The sequence below is a fragment of the Aptenodytes forsteri genome, unplaced genomic scaffold (assembly GCF_000699145.1).
Source record: "Aptenodytes forsteri isolate BGI_AS27 unplaced genomic scaffold, ASM69914v1 Scaffold7, whole genome shotgun sequence".
NCBI lineage: Eukaryota > Metazoa > Chordata > Aves > Sphenisciformes > Spheniscidae > Aptenodytes > Aptenodytes forsteri.
The window spans coordinates 2,420,519-2,438,217 of NW_008795919.1; the positions used below are offsets into that span (position 1 = coordinate 2,420,519).

The 17,699-nt window shown below is 46.9% G+C and overlaps 1 protein-coding gene across 1 annotated transcript in view; it reads left to right on the forward strand.

Moving 5' to 3' along the window:
• Positions 1 to 17,699, forward strand: part of CSMD2 (CUB and Sushi multiple domains 2) — a 310,684-nt gene that overhangs the window by 242,632 nt on the left and 50,353 nt on the right. Inside the window, exons 36-43 of the mRNA XM_009284828.2 lie at positions 3,189 to 3,285; positions 4,287 to 4,391; positions 8,241 to 8,359; positions 8,453 to 8,522; positions 10,888 to 11,004; positions 11,968 to 12,177; positions 13,822 to 14,010; positions 16,716 to 16,893. Coding sequence (XP_009283103.2) covers positions 3,189 to 3,285; positions 4,287 to 4,391; positions 8,241 to 8,359; positions 8,453 to 8,522; positions 10,888 to 11,004; positions 11,968 to 12,177; positions 13,822 to 14,010; positions 16,716 to 16,893 — 1,085 coding nt within the window. The remainder of the gene's footprint in view (positions 1 to 3,188; positions 3,286 to 4,286; positions 4,392 to 8,240; positions 8,360 to 8,452; positions 8,523 to 10,887; positions 11,005 to 11,967; positions 12,178 to 13,821; positions 14,011 to 16,715; positions 16,894 to 17,699) is intronic.

Below are 17,699 nucleotides of genomic sequence, written 5' to 3' on the forward strand. Positions count from 1 at the left end.
AGCAAATTCCGCTCCCCTCTTTGTTTTTGAAGCCATTTAAAATAGTGTTTTCAAAAGCCTCAGAGCTCACTGTCGATACCTTCCTGTTCATCTGAAATTTTAGCTGTTCTCAAAGCCCCCAAATGGCAGGAGGATCCGTTTAGCTCAGCCAAATGTCTGAACAGTTGAGGCAGTTTGCAAGTTGCTCGGGACTCCTGGGATCAGGAGGTGATAATTCACTTAATTTTTAAAGCGGTGTAAATAGACGGCTGTATTCTGCATTGCCACGTTCTGAATGCAAACCCTCGCTGCCACTTCTCAGCCTGTGGAAGAAGCATGTCTTTATTCCCAAGTACTTGTTTCTCACCTCTTTGGTTGTGCAAATGCGGCTCTCGCATGTAAAACTGGAAAATGTAATGCCAAAGTGTTTTAAAGGTTTCTTTATTTCTTTTTTTTTTTAACCCCTTTCCTGCTGGATGTGATCCCTTGCAAGGGAAATAGATATTTTGGAGTCTAGCACAGACCGCGTGCAAACAAAAGAGTGTATCCTGTGGCTGAGCTTTAACGCTGCCAGAGCCTTAAGTTCAGTTTTTAGGTCTAGAGTGGGAAGGTTTTGGTGAAGGGCAGGACCATGATCCTTCAGTGTAACCCCTTCCTCTGGTGCTTGGCGAGAGTCCGTGTGGACCCGCACCGGTGCTGGGGTCTCCGCTTCCAGCTGTGTGGGGGACACCACGCCGTTGGTGTGCCGAGGGACCCGCCGCCCCTCAGCTCTGCCTTAGACACAGGCCAGTTGCGGGATGGCACCTTCCCTCGACATCAAACCGGATCGCATCAGCTTGTGACACTGGGACTTCCACTGGACGTCTTCTATGGGGGAAAAATGCATTGCGAAAGGTATTGGCCCCCAGGAAGTAGAACAGCCACAGAAAGCCCTGTGCAGGAGCTGTCGGTTGGGGAGCAGCCCAGAGGCAGGGTGATGGCCGCAGAGCTGGACCCGCCAGGCTGCCGCACAGCGGCTGCGTAACCTGCCCCACTCGCATCGGCTCTACTTCCCCAGTCACCCGCTTTTGTGTGCGAGATGTTCTCAGTTATTAGATACTAATTTAAGCATCAGTTTACCCTCATTTTGTACAACAATTAAAGGTTAAACAACTGTAAATCAGAGGAGGAGGTGAAATTAAAGCTTTCTTGGTAGCGGCGAGTCATTGGCAGGATTTTTATGTAATCAGTGTACGAGCTAGCACTTCTGCCATGAATTATTCATTCCTGTGGCAAACCTTCCTGAGTGAATTAATTTATATACATGGCAGCAAATAGATGCAGATCCCTTGTGAATCCACATGTCAGACTAGAATTAGGACCTTAAAAATGTTTATTCCGTTAAGTTGGGGGGCGAGGAGAATAAATAATTTAGAAACTGTAAGAGCAAACAAAATGCACATTCCCAATCCACGTTCTCTTTCAATAATGTAAATCACAATAGGGGTGTAATTATGCAGGCTGAAAGGTATTGACTTGGTCAGTGTGATCAGTAATGGCTCTGCAGGGGTCACTGCAATTTCTGCTAGATGAACTCCACTTACTTTTCTTTAAAAAAAACCAAAAACAAACTAAACAACTTTGTAGGAACTTTATAGCCTGCTTTATTATTCAGAATAAACCAAGGAGGAAAAAGGTTAAAATGGCAGAAATAACGGGGTTTGATTTTTTTTTTTTAAGTGTGCGTGTGTTTTATTTTATGTTTAGCAGGGCAAAGGCATATTTGGAGTGGATGAGTAAATACAGAATAAGAACACTGCAGGAAAAAAGGGAGGGGGGTTTCACAGAATTACCAGAGGGCAGGGTGGGTGTGTGTAGGTGCATGTGTGTGCATGCACGTGCGTGTGCATATGGGTGCGTGCAGTCAGGATTTGCAGGGCGCTGAAACCTCTTCACAGCGTTCAGTCCAGTGAACGTGTCCTGCTGGGCTCTGTGCTTAAGGGAGTAATTCTGTTGAATTCAGCAGGGCGACTGCAGATCACAAGCGTTAGGCTTAGTAGGAAATCTTCGTCCAAAGAGACCTCGAAGAATTGAGGCTCTGCAGTAAGCAGATGTGTGAAGGCTGGAAGTAAAGGGAAATCCACCTGCCCGAATTACCGGCATTCTCCCCAAACCCACCGGCAGCGGCGCCGAACATCTGCGGCTTCTGCTGTGTGCCAAGAAATGAAGCCTTTTGTTTGGGGCCAAGTTGTACAAGCCATTTATGCTCCTGATTTGTCTTTAAGGTTCTTTGCTTAGAAGTTTAATTTGAAGGTACCCAGTGTTTGAAAATGTCGTCTAGAGCTTACAGATTAAAGCTGTTTTTTTCCAAATACTGTTGGCTTTCTCTCAGGTTTGCTGTCTGACCCTCTCGGGCTGTTGACCAACCTTGATCCTACAGCACAGCTTATTTTTCTTAATGGGACACTGAATGCTTTGAACTCCCAGTATTTAGGAATAAAGGCAGCATCCGTTTTAACGGTAATCAAGGAAAACAAATCTATGCAGTTACATGTAGATCTTTGCTCAAGTATAAGAGCTGCTTTTCAGTGTAAATGCAGATTTATCAGATCTCATGATGTAACTCATTTGAGGGTTGCATTGATGTTCTAACTAACAGAGTCAAGTGACTTCCTTAAGCCTCCAAACCTTATGGGGTATGGCAGAGAAAGGTGGGAAATCTGAAAATGTGACTTGAGTGACTTGACTAAAAGCGGAGAAACAAGGCAGCTGCAGAAACTGCATTGGATTAAAAAATCTTGTGGTTTCGTGGGGTTTTCTTTGTTTTTATTTTAGCTCTTGGGTTGCTAGTGGTTGCTCTCATTTGGAAGTGTTGCAAAAGTCTTCAGGGATTTCTCAAAACAGAAAAAAAGGCTCAGATTCTGAGCTGCCGTAAATTAGCTGTGAAATGACAGGAGCTCTCCCTTTGTAGCAGCAGAAGACAGCACCCCCCATACGGAAGTTTGGAGTGTGGAGTTTGCTGGAAAATAGCCGTATAACCCTAATGGTGGTGGTCAAAGGCAATAGGTCCCCGAGTTTTGCCAGTGCGTTAGCGCAGATAAATAGCAGTGCTGACTTCAAGCCCCAGGGTGTGTTGCTAACTTTATTAGTGGCCCTTTCATTGATACTATTTTGGTTTAGCAGCATGATTGCAGGAGCTGTACTGTTTGTTTCTTCTTTTTTCTCTTCAGATCCAGGTGATCAGTTTTGTTACTGAGCAGAACTGGGATTCCCTGGAAGTGTTCGATGGAGGAGATAACACAGCTACCATGCTGGGAAGTTTCTCTGGTACGTGTTCAGCATCATGTTCAGTGAAGCCCATCAGTGCATGCTTAACTCCTGTTCACGTCAGCTGGACTTCAGCACGTACATAAAATTAAGCATACGCTTAAGTGCTTCAGAAACTCGGAATGGATTTAAGCTTGTGCTTAAAGGGAATCGTATGCTTTGTTGAACTGGGAATTTGACTACCATCTTCCTGCAGAAAATGTTGATAGAGAGCCTTAAACACAAAACCAGTGGGGTAGGTTTGGGTTTTTTGTGAAAACCCATGAGCACTTCCACAGCCTGGAAGCGGGAGTTCCCGCAGCACTGCTGGGTTGCCTGGGGTTAGCTCAGACCATTGCGCTTGGCAAGTTAACCTAACCTGGCCGATTTGCACCAAAATGGATGAAGAGCTACAAAACAACCTTTCTTTTGCTCGGCAGTGGGGACCGTGGCTTTTAGCAGAGCAGGGAGTAGCAAGCAGCCCAAGAGCATTGTAAAGCTTTCAAACAGCAGAGCCGCTTGCAAACCGATGGCCCCGATTCTTGCTTATTTAATGAACAGATGTGTTCAAAGTGCTTTGAGGTTGGCAAGGAGAAGGGTCATGCGTAAAGACCCGGCAGACTCTGCTCCCAGCACTGCATTTGGGATAGAACTGCCTTGACCTGGTGCTGCAACAGCTTCCAGGGAATGAGGCAGGAGAAGGAATCCGCACCTTGCGGGCGACCTGCGCTCCACCCATGCTGTTTCTCATCACCGGTTCCCTTCTCGATGCTTTTAATCTGTCTGGTCTGTAAGTGGTAAAACTTCACATGATGAAATTCATCAGTAGACTTTGAAAAGGCCATTGCGGAGAGGCCTTGGGTATTTCTCAATTGGCCTCATTAGAACCTGATCAAAACCAACAGAGCTTGTTAAGTTAAAGGACTTTCTGTTCTCAGCCTTTTCTGTAGCTAGTCTCTGAGGACACGGAGGAGGAAAAAAGAATCCTCTTCAGTATCTTTGTGCACCTCTTGTTTTCCCAGGAACTACAGTGCCTGCGCTGCTGAACAGCACTTCAAACCAGCTCTATCTGCATTTCTATTCGGATATCAGTGTCTCTGCTGCTGGCTTTCACCTGGAATACAAAAGTAAGAGCAATTCAGCCTTGATCTCACAGTTCCTCTGAACGATGGGGAAATGGTTATGGAGCCATTGCCTTGTAGAAGTCGAAGCTGCTTAGTGGGGAAGGTGCGGTGAGCTTTAAGGCCCACGCTTATGTGGTTTCCTGCTCTCAAGTTGCAGAGAGGGAGTGAGCGTTAAATGCAGAATAGATGCAGCAGAGGAGATATGGGGTCATGGGGCGACCCTCATCTTGCTGCTGATGCACTTTGTAGCACCTGCTTGGTTTCTGTGTTGCAGCGCAGGAGGAGTTGTGGAGGCCAAAGTATTAAAAACTCATGGAGAGTTGGCCTGTTCAGCACAGTGCTGTAATCTTCGCTTGGGAAGTGCCTAAAATGATGCTTGCCAGAGGTTGGGAGGGACTGCCTGCTCTTTGCATTCAATATTGGTCATTGCTGGAAACAGCATGAAGGGCTAGACAGATCTTTATAGGATAATTCCGGTTGGAAGGGACCTCAGAGGTTGTCTCATCGAACCCCCTGCTTGAAAGCAGGGTCAGATAAGAGATAAAACTAGATTACTCGCTTTATACATCTTTATGCAGCCTGTGCTTGAAAAACTCCACGGATGGAGACTGCACAAACGCTCTGGGCAGCCTTATGTGACAGGATGAGTGCTGCAACCCCCGGCCATCCTGGTGCTCCTCTGCTGAACTCGGTCCACTTTATCAATGTTTTTCTTGTGCTGCGGGGCGCAAAACTGGGTACAATATTTTAGGTGCTGTCTAATGGGTGTTGAGTAGAGGCGGGGGGTAATTGCCTCCCTCCGTCTGCTGGCTGTGCTCCTGTCTGTACAGCCCAGGACACCGTCAGCTGCCTTCGCTGCCAGGGCACGCAGCTAGATCCTGTTCAGCTTGTCTGCTGGCATGGTATCGCTCTCTGCTTTGTGCTTAGAGGTGCAGCGTCCAGACACTGGACAGCATAATTTCCCTCGTGATTGATACGAATGCATGGCCACCCTCCTTTTGCAGCCTCCAACTCAGGGAGGCACATTGGCATGAACTAAATGGGAAGCTTTGAGATCATGTTCCAAAGGAGGCACTGCAAAGCATAGGCACCCACTCCTTTATCCCCCTGTGTTGTGTTGGACAGTTTAGCGGGTTCATCCGTTACGGATTATGCCGACACCCTGGCAGAACAGCAGCACCTTGCTTCCAGCAGGTCTCATTCAGTTCTCATTCTGGGTATACAGACCTGAGAACAGCATTATATATGATGATATACAGAGACTATGTTTTTAAAAAATCCTCAGTGGTAAGAGAACAAACCTGATTAAAACTGGAAGACGTGGCAGGGAAGAGAGCCTCTTGGGAAAGGGTGGTCAGGTTTGGATAAGGATGCCAAAAATTTGTTCTGCCCCATGTCTGTGTTTTGATTCCTGCTATTGGAGCAGATGTCCGTTCAGGAAAGGTGTGCTACAGCCAAGCTGCAGTGGGTCGCAGTGGTGGTGGCTGTTATCTCGCCGATGGTACTGTACCAAGGGCTTGAATTATTCAGGTACAGTCCGGCAGCAGCACAGACAGTGTACAAGCAAGCAGGTGCAGAATAGCAGCTCTCAGCTCTATTCAGCACATCTAAATTGAATGTTTAGCTAGCAGTCAGGAAAGCAAGCAGGCTTGTGCATTTGCAGTGTACTTAAAGATATGGGTGCGACAGGGCCAGGAGCCGCCGGTCTGGCCTTTGTGCAGCTCTCAGGGGACTGGTTAATGCGTGGCGATGGTCTGGCTCTGTTCCTGCGTTGGTAGCAGTGATGGTGAGCTGATGAGAGATGTGCTGGGACTGCTGTCTCTGTTCACGCAATCTTCCTTGGGGCAATGCAAACATAATTGTTTCTTGCTGGACACCATGTCTGACAATTGGTTCTGATCACAAATCTTGTGTTTGTCTCTGAAGCCAACCAATGTTCTGCTTATTTTTTCCAAAGCAGCAAATAGATTTGAAAGTGTGTTTCATTTTGTAAAATGTCCACGGAAATGGCATAGCTGTTTGACTGCAGAGACTGTGTGCTTTTAGGGGGCCAACTAGTACTAAGCTTTCCGGGTTTTACTGGGTTTGCCGGTAGAAACCTTGCGTATTAATGGATCCAGCAAGATTACAGCAACCAACAAGACTGGGGAAAGAAAGTGTGCCCCAGATTGCTCTCTGGGAGCTGGAGAAATGGATGTTGTTTTAGAAATTCTCTTGCTGCGACTCTATATTTCTTCTCTATTTTTTTTTCAGAAAATAAGTTCTCTGAGGATCATATTACCTCATTGCAACAATCATGTTCAGGTTTTTCATGAGGCTTGGGATTATCAGGCTTGTTTGGTTTCTTTGCTGAGAAAATTAATAGGTGTTGATTTTCAGTGCAGCTGGAAATAATATATTTTTTGCTTTGCTTGTACAATTGGAATTTCACAGCTCTGAGCCCCAGGTTTTGTCTTTGTTCGGTTAGAGGTGCTGCAAGGAAGTTTTGAGAGAGGAGCTAAAACACCAGAGTTTTCCTCCCCTTTCTCCCTCACTGGATTCCTCAAGCAAAGCTCTTATCTCTACGTGCTCAAAAGCCAAAGCAGAGTAAGAACAATTTAGGACTGAGTGCAACTCAGTGCTGCTGACCTGAATCGGAAGTTATTTAAAGCTATTTTCTCTCTTGTCTCTCTGAAGGTCAAGCAATGCAGCCATGTGTGGGGAGGGACTACGTGTTTTCTTGCTGGGAAGCGTGACTCAGGTTTCAGGAGGAGAGTCAGCATCTCCTTTCTCATTTCTTTTTTTCATCTGCTTTCGGCTCAGCTTGCGGACTGTGGGGTTTAAGCAGAGCGTTAGCCCTTGCAGTGATGCAGAAGGTTATCTTTCAGTGGCAGCCACCAGCACGGAGAGCGAGGGAGGTGCTGGCAGGCAGCTGAGCCATGGTGGGTGCGTGGTGACTGCAGGCACCGGTCTTCGTTTTATCTCCGTTTGGTGTTGCAGAAGGAAGAGGGGGTGGCTTGTGTGTAAAGGAGAGTGCATCACCCGCCACACGACTTCAGGGATTGTTAATTGGGTTTGCAGCAGGGTATTCCCAGTTGTAAATGTAGCTCCAGTTGGAAATGGGATTGAATGAAATTTTCGTAGGGTGTTCTGCAGGCATCATCAAGGGCCGGCCACGCTTACTACTGCTTATATCTCATGGTAAATTCAATCTGTAATTGCAAACAGGAAGAATAGGGTTGGAGAACGAAGCCGTGCTGCTTCTGCCCACAAAGGGACAAACTACATACAACGCATTCTGTATGCCCTTGGTATTGCCAGCGAGGGACAGCAGATAGTTCCCTCTTGCATCCTCTCCGGTCTTCTGTCAGATGCTGCCTGGCTGGTAAAGGAGCGTACGCGTAACAGGAGTACGGACCTCGGATAGGGAGGGTTCATGGTGGGCGTTTTGCTTTGTGAACCGTTGAGAATGAGCCCTTTTTTTGCTTTGCAGTGGACATGTGTCGCAGCTGCAGCTCTTCTATCAAGTCATTAGGGTTCAGCCAAAAACATTTTTAGCCACAAATCACAAAATTGTTTGTGACACCTTTGTACATTAAAAAAAGTGTGTTCCAGATAAAGTGAAAGCACTAGACGTGAATACCTTGGCATCCTGGACATGCCCTGTAACACAGGGGAATATACTGCGTGATCAGGGGTGTCTTTGCGGAGAATCCAAAGGCCGCGGGACTTTCCCACCCAGCGTCTGTGGTGGAGGTTGTTGGTAAACAGGGGCCTGGGATAAAATGAAGGTGTATGTTTCCGTTCCTTCTGCCTTCAGCGCAGACCCCATCCCCGCTTCCCAGAGCACTCATCTCGCTCTTGCCTTCGCAGCCGTCGGTCTGTCCAGCTGCCCGGAGCCCCCGGTTCCTGGGAACGGCCTGAAGATCGGCGAGCGCTATTTAGTGAACGATGTCGTCTCTTTCCAGTGTGAACCAGGCTACGCCCTTCAGGTACCGAACGTTTTCCAACAAAAAGGACAAGAACAAACACCTGGGATACAGGGAGACCCTCCAAACCTTGTGTCTTGTTTTTCTCTCCTCCAGGGCCACTCTCATATTTCCTGCATGCCAGGCACTGTCCGCCGCTGGAACTACCCACCTCCGCTTTGCATCGGTAGGACTCTTGTTCTGTACCTAGCAGATATTTATAGCACTTTCCTTAAAAAAATAAAAACTAAAGGTCTGAGTTAGAGAAATGCAGGTTTGTTCTGGAAGTGTGATAGAGCGTGGAAAAATCTTCATTTGTTGCAAGGGGAAATTTGAACAAAAAAGTCCTTGTTGGCCACCCCAAATGCTTTATTTTGAATGCTTAAAACATGGTTGTAGTATAAAATGTAAAATACAAAAACAGGTTTTCTCAACAAAAATAAATTCAAAAGGGAAAACCTAAAACTTCTTTATACTGAAAGCAGATTGGGTTTATGGGTTGAGAGTTTTATTTCCATCTTAAGCAAAGATCTTAAGACTGCAGTTTATTTTTATGAAATGTGTCATATCATCACTAAAACTGCATCTTTTACTGGGGCCTGTTTACATCTCAGGATCTCTGAACGGCACCACTTGGTGCCTTGCTGTCCCTACTTTGGTGTCTGGCAGGTCCTATGTGACCAGCAAAAGCCGGGTCACTTGTCAAGGCAGCTGTTCGCCCGTGGCACCCTCTGCGGAGCAGGGCTGAGGCTGCTGAGTGTTTCAGGCCTTCGGAGAAAAGGACCGGGCAGTTGATTTCCACCGTGGAAGATGTAAGCCCTAGGAGAAAGAGGCACAGAGGTGAAGGGAACTTGCTGGAGTTCTTGGGTTATTTTCATTATTTTGCTTTTAGCAAATCTAGATGTTTAATATTCATATTGCACGTTTTACAGCTTTGAGACATTCATTTATGCATTTAATAGCTTTAGTTAACAGTTATTTCAGGCTCCTGCTGTTCTAGCTTACATCATTTTGCTTTAAAGTAATTATAAGAGCTAACAGTTTTATCCGATGATCTGCAGGCCAGGAATAAATACAGAGACATTTACAGCAGAATGACTGAGCTAAAGGGCTCATACCCAGGGGAGTTGCTCTGAAAGAAATCAGAAGCCTTTCAGCTCAGCATTAGTGTTGGGGGATCCCAGCATGGAGGAGGGATCCCAATATTATCATCTAGCTGATGACTAGCTGAGCCACTACAAGTTTCAAGTTTTCTTCTTTTAGTTGTCATAGGATTTTGCCTGGTTGGGCTGTGCCTACTAGGCACTATCACGGTGTAAACACTAGGGCAGTTTAATTCAGATTGTCTGGTTTTGGACAGTCATGACCAAGTGCAGTGGCACGAACGCCCATCCACTTGTGTTCATATCCCTCAGCTTGCATCACTCTTGACTGAAAAAGGTCATCCAGCTTCAGAGAGGCATAAACGCGTCTCTGCGGCCAAGTGCAGATCACTGTGAATGACCGTCCTCTTTTATGGGGATGCCGCAGCACCCCATGCTGACAGTCCTGAGGCTCGTTGTCCTGTGCTAATTATGCACCGATGTCTCTAAACCCTGTCCAGAGCACCGCCGGCTGCCAGCCGCACGAGAACCCAGGCTTTGGTTGTTCCCCTACTCGGAGAACAGCTTGCTTCCCTGGCGAAGCATGCTGATTTTCTTTTGGTCTACTTCATCCAGATGCTTGACTTCTAAATAATTTAGAAGTAGTTCTGTTAAAGAGCCATTAAGAGGAAAAAGAAAGAGAAATCTTCTGGGAGAAACCTTGTTGTTAGCAAGTACACATGTAACGAGGTATAGGACAAAGGGGATCTGTACCTGCGCTGCCAGAACGTGTTAGGAGTATACCTGGGTGTATTTGGCTGGATGGTATTGCCGTAGCAAGGTAGAGGTCATCCAGATAAGCATGAGAAGATGCTATCTATGCATAAATTTCATGTGATGCCTTTTGTAAACATATTTTGTGCTGTCATCTTTGAATCGCTTCTTGGTAGGGAATTTACTTCAGTCAGTGTGCAAACACGCTGTTCTATATTTATCAGTAATTGCCCAGAGATTGACAAGTATAGCAGTCAAGGTAGATCAGTTAACCAGAAAAAGAAGTAGCAGTACCTGGAGTCAAAATAAGATCAGTCTGTTTCTTCGCAGTAATTTTTTTTTAGGTGGTTAAAAATTCAAACGAGTGCTGTGTGCATGATGTGCGCTGTTACAATGTCTACGGACGGAACAGAGTGTCTGTCTCTCCTCTTGCAGCTCAGATCTGTCCCTCCCACTGTGATTGCCAAAACTGGATCTCTGGTCCAGGCTTTTATCTCCAGAGGGCAGGAGAAAGGCACATGCATTAGTAATGCGTCCATGCAGTGCCTGGCAAACTTTGTGCTAGTTCCATAGCAGGCTTTCCTTTTTGTCGTCTTAGTTTTTAATTTCTTTATTTCCCACACGGCTGGCTGGCCATGGCCATCATCCAGAGACACCTGTAAGTGATCCTGACCATTAACACTGTTGATTTTACAGCCCAATGTGGAGGAACCGCAGAAGAGTTGGAAGGAGTGCTCCTGAGCCCAGGGTTCCCAGGAAACTATCCAAGCAACCTGGACTGCACGTGGAGGATATTGCTGCCAGTGGGGTTTGGTGAGACAGCTGGTTTTGTTTTGATGCTATCACAGAAGAGATGATAGGAAGATACCGACCCTGTTCGGTCAGTGCATGGTCAGTGCTAGATGCATTGTTTGCCAAGATGAGTTACAGAAACTCTGTTGTTTGACCTCCTGATCACACTTTCCATTAAAGATGCATTTATATGGTGCTATGAAATGATATTTTTTCAACAGGTGATTACAGGTCACCGTGGAGTGTGACAGGTTGATAAGGATTTGTGGGCACGCCTCTGAATCAGCTGTAATGTCCTCCCTTAGTGTGCTTGTGTACTTCCCCGTCTTGAACTACTCACGTTTGTAAAAGCCTTAGAACATCACCAGTTGCATCAACCTTTATAAACATAACAAGTGACCAAAGCTTGTGTCGGATTATATCCTGTCTCAGCTTGAGTTCATGCAGGCATCAGCCCATTCAAAATGAGGATCTCCCCAGCCATTAGTAAGAGAGAAATTTGCACACCTCCAGCTCAGCTCTTCTCCAGGCCAGCCCCATCAGGGTGCCTAATTGCCAGGAGGTGGAAGTATTGCATGCCTGGAAGGAGTGCTGACTCTCGGGGGTTCCTGAATTCACTCTCCTCCTCCTGGTGTAGCTGCCGTGTGCTGCTGGGGAAAAGAAACACCCGGCTCAGCCTGGCCTGCCATCTGAGCTGGCTACACTCAGTTTGGCGAGGGGTGATCCTTGTAGCTCTGTGCTTGCCTTCCTAATTTCTCTGGTGTCAGGCAGAGGGAGCGGCGAGCACTCCAGCAGCATGAAACTACGGGCGTTAATAGCCTGAGCTTGTCTGAAGCTAGCAGGACCCATATACCTACAGGCACCCTCTACCTCCAACACAGTAAATGTACTCCTGCTGACTGGCCAGGCTATACTGGGCATCGCTGGGCGCTATAGCTTTTTGGGTATAGCTTTAGAGGCAGACTGTTCATTCCTCCTCTCCAGGTGCTCACATCCAGTTCCTAAACTTCTCCACTGAGCCGAACCACGACTTTGTCGAAATCCGCAACGGGCCGTACGACACCAGTAACGTCATCGGGCGGTTCAGCGGCACAGAAATCCCAGGCTCCCTCCTGTCGACATCTCATGAAACCACAGTGTACTTCCACAGCGACCACTCGCAGAACAAGCCAGGCTTCAAGCTGGAATACCAAGGTAGGGAGGCCAGCGAACAAGCAGCAGTGGGACAATCCTGTCCCTGGGTGCTAATGGTGAGGGCGGGGGAGAGAGGATAGGCGTCACGGTTGTTGCTATTTTGTTGAGTTAATTCCATCAAGACTTAATCCAAATGAGTGGAAAGGTGTTACATGAAGGCCATGCTTAATCCTAGTGACTGGGATCTGTTCACCCAGACTTATGCCTATGGCAAAAAACAAATGTTCCTAGAGTGCTTTGTGACAGTGACAGCCTTTAAATTAATTCCAGCCAGATTCCCTTACATCTTGGCTCTGTTGGCTGTCATGTGCAATGAGAAGAGTCCTCAGCAGCCATGAGTTTGCTCTGGAATTTTGCAGCTGCTTTTCAGTCTCAGCTGAAGTCCAAACGCATCCTTAGCTGCAGCCTAGCCTTGTGGTGGGGCAGGCTGGTGGAGGGAACTGGGTAAATAGCCAAATAACATAACAACGAGGCTGGCATGGATACCTGGAGTAAAAGTAGTGAAATAAGTTATTAAAATCAAAAGATGCCCTCAGTGCAGTTTTTTTGAGATGATGGGAGAATGGAGGTGCCTACCTTCTTGCCCAGCTTGAGTCCTCAGGCAGCTCCCCAGTCTTGAATGTGATGTCCTCTGAGCAGCAGTCGCCTCGGTCTCTGAAGCCAGCGAGCGAGGCCCCTGGAAGTGCTCCTCCTCTTACTGGTTTTGCTGCTCTGTGAAGGTGCTGGACTGGGGCTGCCCGTGTGAGTCTTTGCCCTGTTGAAAGGAACTTTTGGCCCTGCCTGATCCACCGCTCTACCTGGATGAGTGTCTTTGCAAAACCCCTTTGGTCTCCTCTGTCCACCTGTCCCTGGCATATGGGAATATGAAGGGACAAAGGATGCCCAGGGCAGATCGTGTACTTCGTACTGAATACAATTAGGAAGGGCTTTGCTATGCAGCAGCTGGGAGAGAGATCTGAGAAGTGGGAAGGATGGAGCATGTGTCTCCAACCATGTGATACAGCCAAGGACTGACAAAGGGCTGACTCCCCAGAAATAGCAATAAAAGCTGCTACTCATACTTAATTGAAAACATTAATTTTGTCTTGGCTGTCCTGTTCATGCACCATATAATTCATGCGCTAGTGCACAATTTAGGAAGGAATGTGCTCTGTGAGGCACTCTGGGTAATCTCATGGAAATTACTATGCAAATTAGCTCTAGCAAGGCTGACCAATAATTTATAATGCCAGGTGGAACATGTTAACCAGTTGACTCGCATTCATCATCAGGGTTGTCCATGTTTTGTTGAAAAACAAGGCAGATTTCCCAATTAGAAGTGAAGTGCGGGGTGACTCTGTGAATACAGGCTGTGAGACTCCAGCGGACCAGGGCAGACCCCAGTGCTCGTGTCTGAGGCTATCACAAAGCAGCAGCAGGATTTTCCCTCAGCCTGCATGCAGATGTGTGCATGGTTCATTAACGTTTATCTCCTTCAATTAAATCATTGTATGAGGAGGAAGTAGCCAAGCAGCGTGGTCGGTGTACTGTATGAAAATATGAAGTATGAAACATTCTTTCTTACTAGTTTTTTGGGTTTTGTTTGGGGTTGTTTTTTTTTTTCTTAGTTTTTTGGGTTTTGTTTGGGGTTTTTTTTTTTTTCAGCCTACGAGCTGCAGGAATGCCCTGACCCTGAACCTTTTGCTAATGGTGTTGTAAGAGGAGCAGGTTACAATGTTGGACAGTCCATCTCTTTTGAGTGTCTGCCTGGCTACCAGCTGATCGGCCACCCCGTCCTGACCTGTCAGCATGGCACCAACAGGAACTGGGACCACCCGTTGCCCAGGTGTGAAGGTATGGCTTTGGCGTCACCCTGAGAGCACCCAGACGGGCATTTCTGGGCAGAGAAAAGGCTTCGGCTCTCTGTTCTTGGCCTCCTTTTGAATCGTCATTTTGTAATTGTGCTGAAAGTTTCTCTGGAAACAAAAGCATCACTGGAGGCAGGCTGGGAATGCGCACTTTGAATAAAGCCTCAACCCCTGAGGTGTTGAAGCATGTTCTCAGTGAGTTGATGTTCAACATATTTCAGCCTAGTCAAAACGAACATTTTGAGCAGTTCAAAACCAAGGTGCACCTTTTGAGATGATGTGTTTGAATGTCATGCTATGGGTGAGGACTGTCTCTAGCTGTCAGTCTCACTGCTGATGCCAGTGGGAGCTGTGCTTTAAGAATGAAGCAGTCCAGGGTGATTGTAATAATTATTCTTGTCTGCTTTATTTCTTCAACAATGTTCAGCTTCCATTGATTTAGCATTGGTAAATAAAAACAGTCCCTGGTAAAAGACCCTTGCAGCTCTGGGGGCTCTTAGTGTGGGAAGATTGTGTCCCTATCTAGTCTCCTTAGCGTGGCGATGATGGCATCCCCAAAATGATCCAGATGAGAGTTCTTCAGTAACCTTGCCTGGTCTCGTTTCTGAAGACTATGTATGCTAGGAGGACCCTGCAGGCTGAAGGAGTGGATTTATGTTCTAGGCATTGAAGCTCAAATGTCCAAATTGTCTTTTCAAACCCCAATAGGGCTGTTTCAGCCTTTCATCCTTTGGGTCAATGGACTGAGTTTTGTAGGGTTTACTTTAGAAGGTTTTCATATGAACCCTTAAGAAGTTCAAGACTGCTTATTGAAGATTTCCCACTGCATTTCCCAGGAGCACTGACCTTTATCCCAGCCTCTTTACAGCACTTGGTCTGCAAGAACTGTGCACTGGGGAAAGGGAGGGGGAGGTGATATTTTTCCTTTTTTAAGTCCTTGAACCCCAGAGAACACAAAGCATAAAGAACCAAATCCTCAGCTGCTCTTTCACTGACCCCAGCAATGCAACAGAGATGAGTGTTAGCTGAGAAACTGTCCAGTGCTCAGCTGGGTGCTGCTGGTAGGGTGGGGGGCGCTGGTGGTAGCAGGATTATGCCCTTACCTACCTCAGGCATCAGCTCTGTCAGCTACAACCATCCAGTTCTTCCTTCTTTATTGTGTTTTTTAAGTAGCTTTCTTGTTCTGCAGCACTTCCGATAGCACAGAGGGGTGAGGGGTTAGGTACGTTTTGGACCGTTTGCTGTTTTTCTCCATGTGCACATCTGGTGGGCTGTTAGTGCTTGTTAAAGTCAATGCAGAACTTTCCTTTTCTAGCTGTTTCCTTAAATGGTCCTTTTTTGCATAGCAGCAAGCAGTGAGGACTTGCTGCCTTAGGCTAACCACCTCACCTTTCCCACGCAGGTCACAGCTGAAAGCCCTTTTAATTAAAAGAGAAGCTGTAATTCTAAAATAAATGCACAGAAGCCGAGGTTTCCAGCACCACTCCAGGGAGGTTTTTCCAGTGATCAGCAGGCTGCCTGCTGCTTTGCAGGGCAGAAAGGAACTTGGCCCCCAAGGTTCCTTGGGTGTTTGTTTCAGAAAATCAGCGTATGGAGTTACATAAATACACATGCTTTTCTTAGCTTGACAGACCACGTGAGTCAGCAGAGCAGAACCAGGCAGGGGATGTATGGAGCTTGGCTCTAACCTCACATCTGGAACATCAAGTCAGGGCCAGGGCGGTAGAAGTCTGTGGAGCTACTCCGGTACGAAAAAGAGTGTTCAGCACTGAGCTTGAACTAATAAATTGTGTTGGGAGGGAGAATGTGTTAGCCTAAGCCAAGGATTGCATTAATAGAGCTACGTGGCTTCTAGAACAGAGCTGGCTCAGGCAGATGACACTGTCTGCACTTATCCCTGTGCCTTCAGTTGTTGCAGGTCATCAGTAACACGCTGCAGATGTTACCATCATTTCAGCTGAACTTCCATGCCACTGAGGTCCAGAAGCTGATGCTTGTACATGGGACTTTCAAACCTAGGGACCTGCTGTGGCCCTCCTGCATTGCCTTCAGCGGGATGTCATCTTTCTCTCCCTCTTTTTTGCTGCCCAGGCTGTTTCTAATTGCCTCTCTTTAGTTTGCAAGTTCATTTGGACCTGGAAGATACCTAGTGCAATAGAACTGTCGTCTTGATTAATGAATTGGATGCTGCTGTCATACAAATCATCATTTCCCCCCTGCTCAGATGTACTCTCCGAAAAGCCAGCTGCTCGGTGGTTCTGGTCCAGGCCATGCTGTATGAACAAGTGGATAGATTTGCCCACTGGTGTGATCTTGTCAGGAGCTGTATGTTCCATGCATGAGTGCGGACAGCCGGTGGAGCCCAAAGACTCTTACTAGGGCATAAGATAGAGTTTATTTGTGCACCTGGCTATCACATCTGTACAAAACACCCTGACAGTCTCCTTCCAGCTCTGAAGCACTTAATAAATTTAGTGTAATGGAATTAAGTTGAAAATGTTAGACGTAGTTGTGACAGATATGAATTATTCAAGGCAAGCTAGGCCAAGGTTTTGGGTCTGGATCCTCCAGAATTTCTTTCTTTTTATACAAAATAAAGGAAAGAAAAATGGGAAATAGAGGATCTTTAAAAGTTATTGTTTTGGGGGATATTTCTTCATTAGGTTTGTGTTTCTGTTTGATTACCTGCAGTGCCTTGTGGGGGGAACGTCACCACCCAAAATGGTACAGTTTACTCTCCTGGCTTCCCCAACCAGTACCCCAATTCCCAGGACTGCACTTGGCTTCTCACAGTGCCGGTGGGATATGGAATCCACCTCAACTTCACCCTGCTGCAAACAGAGCCCTACAACGATTTCATCACTGTTTGGTGGGTACAGGACTGACTGGTCTGACTTAGACTGACTAAGGCTCCATTTCAGAAAGATGTTCTTGCTGATAAATAGAGCACCCATTGCCATGGTGCGTGGCTAGTGCTGTGTCTGAGTAGGAGTATCCTCTGGGGACACTGGGATGAGGATTTGGAATCTTTTAAACTCCGCTTGCTTGACAGGGCCTTGAGATTGAAGACTATGTGCTGCAAGGGGCTAGCAAATTGGACGAGGTGACTGTGTCCAAACACTCTTAATGCTACGTTCCTGAAAAATGCAGGCAGAGGGAGTGCGAGGTCAGTGAAGGGAATGATCGCTGAATGACTAGGCTGCTCGTGCCAAGTGATGGAAATATCATCCTTTGGGTCTAGAGGGGAGTCTGTACAGGAATCCTTAGCTTTCATGGTGCTTTTGCCTCGGTGTTGCGCAGCTCACAAGGACTAGTCCCACCCTTGGCCACGTAGCAGTGCCTGTAAGACCTTATAGGTCTTTCTTGCCATTAATTTCTGTGATCATCAGCAGTTAAAAATGAAGCAGGTCAGACCCCTGCAGTGCCTGGGATTAGCAGTCACTGTCCCACTGGTCTGCCACGATTACCATGAGTAGGGGCTGAGCTGCCGGGGGGGAGGCAGACCAGCATCCCAGCTGCGGCGGGAGGGTGTTCGGCAGCAGAGCCCGGCTCGTCCTGCTGGATGCTTTCATCAGCCTGTCCCTTCATCTCTGAAATGCTCTGCTGAATGGAATAAGGAAACATCTCTTGGGAAGCCTAAGGCACTTTACAGAGGAGACTTTATGAATGGTAAAC